The following is an 898-nucleotide window of genomic DNA, read 5'->3' on the forward strand; positions in this document are numbered from 1 at the left end:
AGATATGGGGAGGTATGGGGAGGGATGGGGAGATATGCCTGGCTCGACGCGGGCGAGTTGAGGGAGATATGGGGAGATATGGGGAGATATGGGGAGATATGCCTGGCTCGACGCGTACGAGGCCGAAGCGCGTGCCGAAGCCGTGCTCCCACTCCGCCGCGTCGAGCAGCGACCAGACAAAGTAGCCGCGCACGGGCACGCCCTCCCCCATCGCGCGGTGGACTGCCTGGCGGGCGGGCGAGGGGCGGGTGAGGGGCGGGCGGGTGAGGGGCGGTGACACGGAGACTCAGAGAGACAGAGAGACAGAGAGACACGGAGACACAGGGCGGATTGCCTGCAGGTATCGCTTGAGGGAGATATGGGGAGATCTGGGGAGATCTGGGGAGATCTGGGGAGATATGGGGAGATATGCCTGCAGGTACCGCTTGAGGTAGCAGACGCGCGCCGTGTCGCGCGTGGCCTCGTGCGGCGCCGCGTCGTCGCCGCGGCTCGGGAACCTGCCCGCAGCTGGAGGCGTGAAGAGGCGCCGTTCACGGCTGGAGGTGTGAAGAGGCGGCGGAGCAGGGCCACCCGCTCTCGGTGATGACGATGCCGCCGCGCGGCTGGTAGGTTTCGTCAATGTGCTTGAGCAGCTTGTAGAGCCCGAACGGGGCAATGTCCCACCCGAGGCTGTTCTTGCGCGCACCGCGCGTGCTGTGCCACCGCACGCCCTCCGCCGCGTAAAAGGAGGTCTCGGGCAGCGGCGGGAAGGTTGCGTTCGGGCGAGAGACCATCAGCGTCGAGTAGTGCTGCAGCGCGAAAAAGTCGCTCGAGTTGCGCAGTAGCGCCGCCTGCTCGGCCGTGAACGAAGGCAGCGCATCGCCCAGCGCCGCCCGCATCGCCGGCGGGACGCGCCCGT

At 67.6% G+C, this 898-nt stretch overlaps 1 protein-coding gene across 1 annotated transcript in view; it reads right to left on the reverse strand.

Annotated features, from left to right (window-relative positions):
- Positions 1 to 118: 118 nt before the first annotated feature.
- Positions 119 to 898, reverse strand: part of EMIHUDRAFT_243099 (hypothetical protein) — a gene marked incomplete at both ends in the record, with an annotated part of 1,294 nt that continues 514 nt past the window's right edge. Inside the window, 3 exons of the mRNA XM_005771631.1 lie at positions 119 to 202; positions 440 to 497; positions 571 to 830. Of these exons, the coding sequence (XP_005771688.1) occupies positions 119 to 202; positions 440 to 497; positions 571 to 830 (402 nt within the window). The remainder of the gene's footprint in view (positions 203 to 439; positions 498 to 570; positions 831 to 898) is intronic.

Source organism: Emiliania huxleyi (assembly GCF_000372725.1).
Source record: "Emiliania huxleyi CCMP1516 unplaced genomic scaffold EMIHUscaffold_377, whole genome shotgun sequence".
NCBI lineage: Eukaryota > Haptophyta > Isochrysidales > Noelaerhabdaceae > Emiliania > Emiliania huxleyi.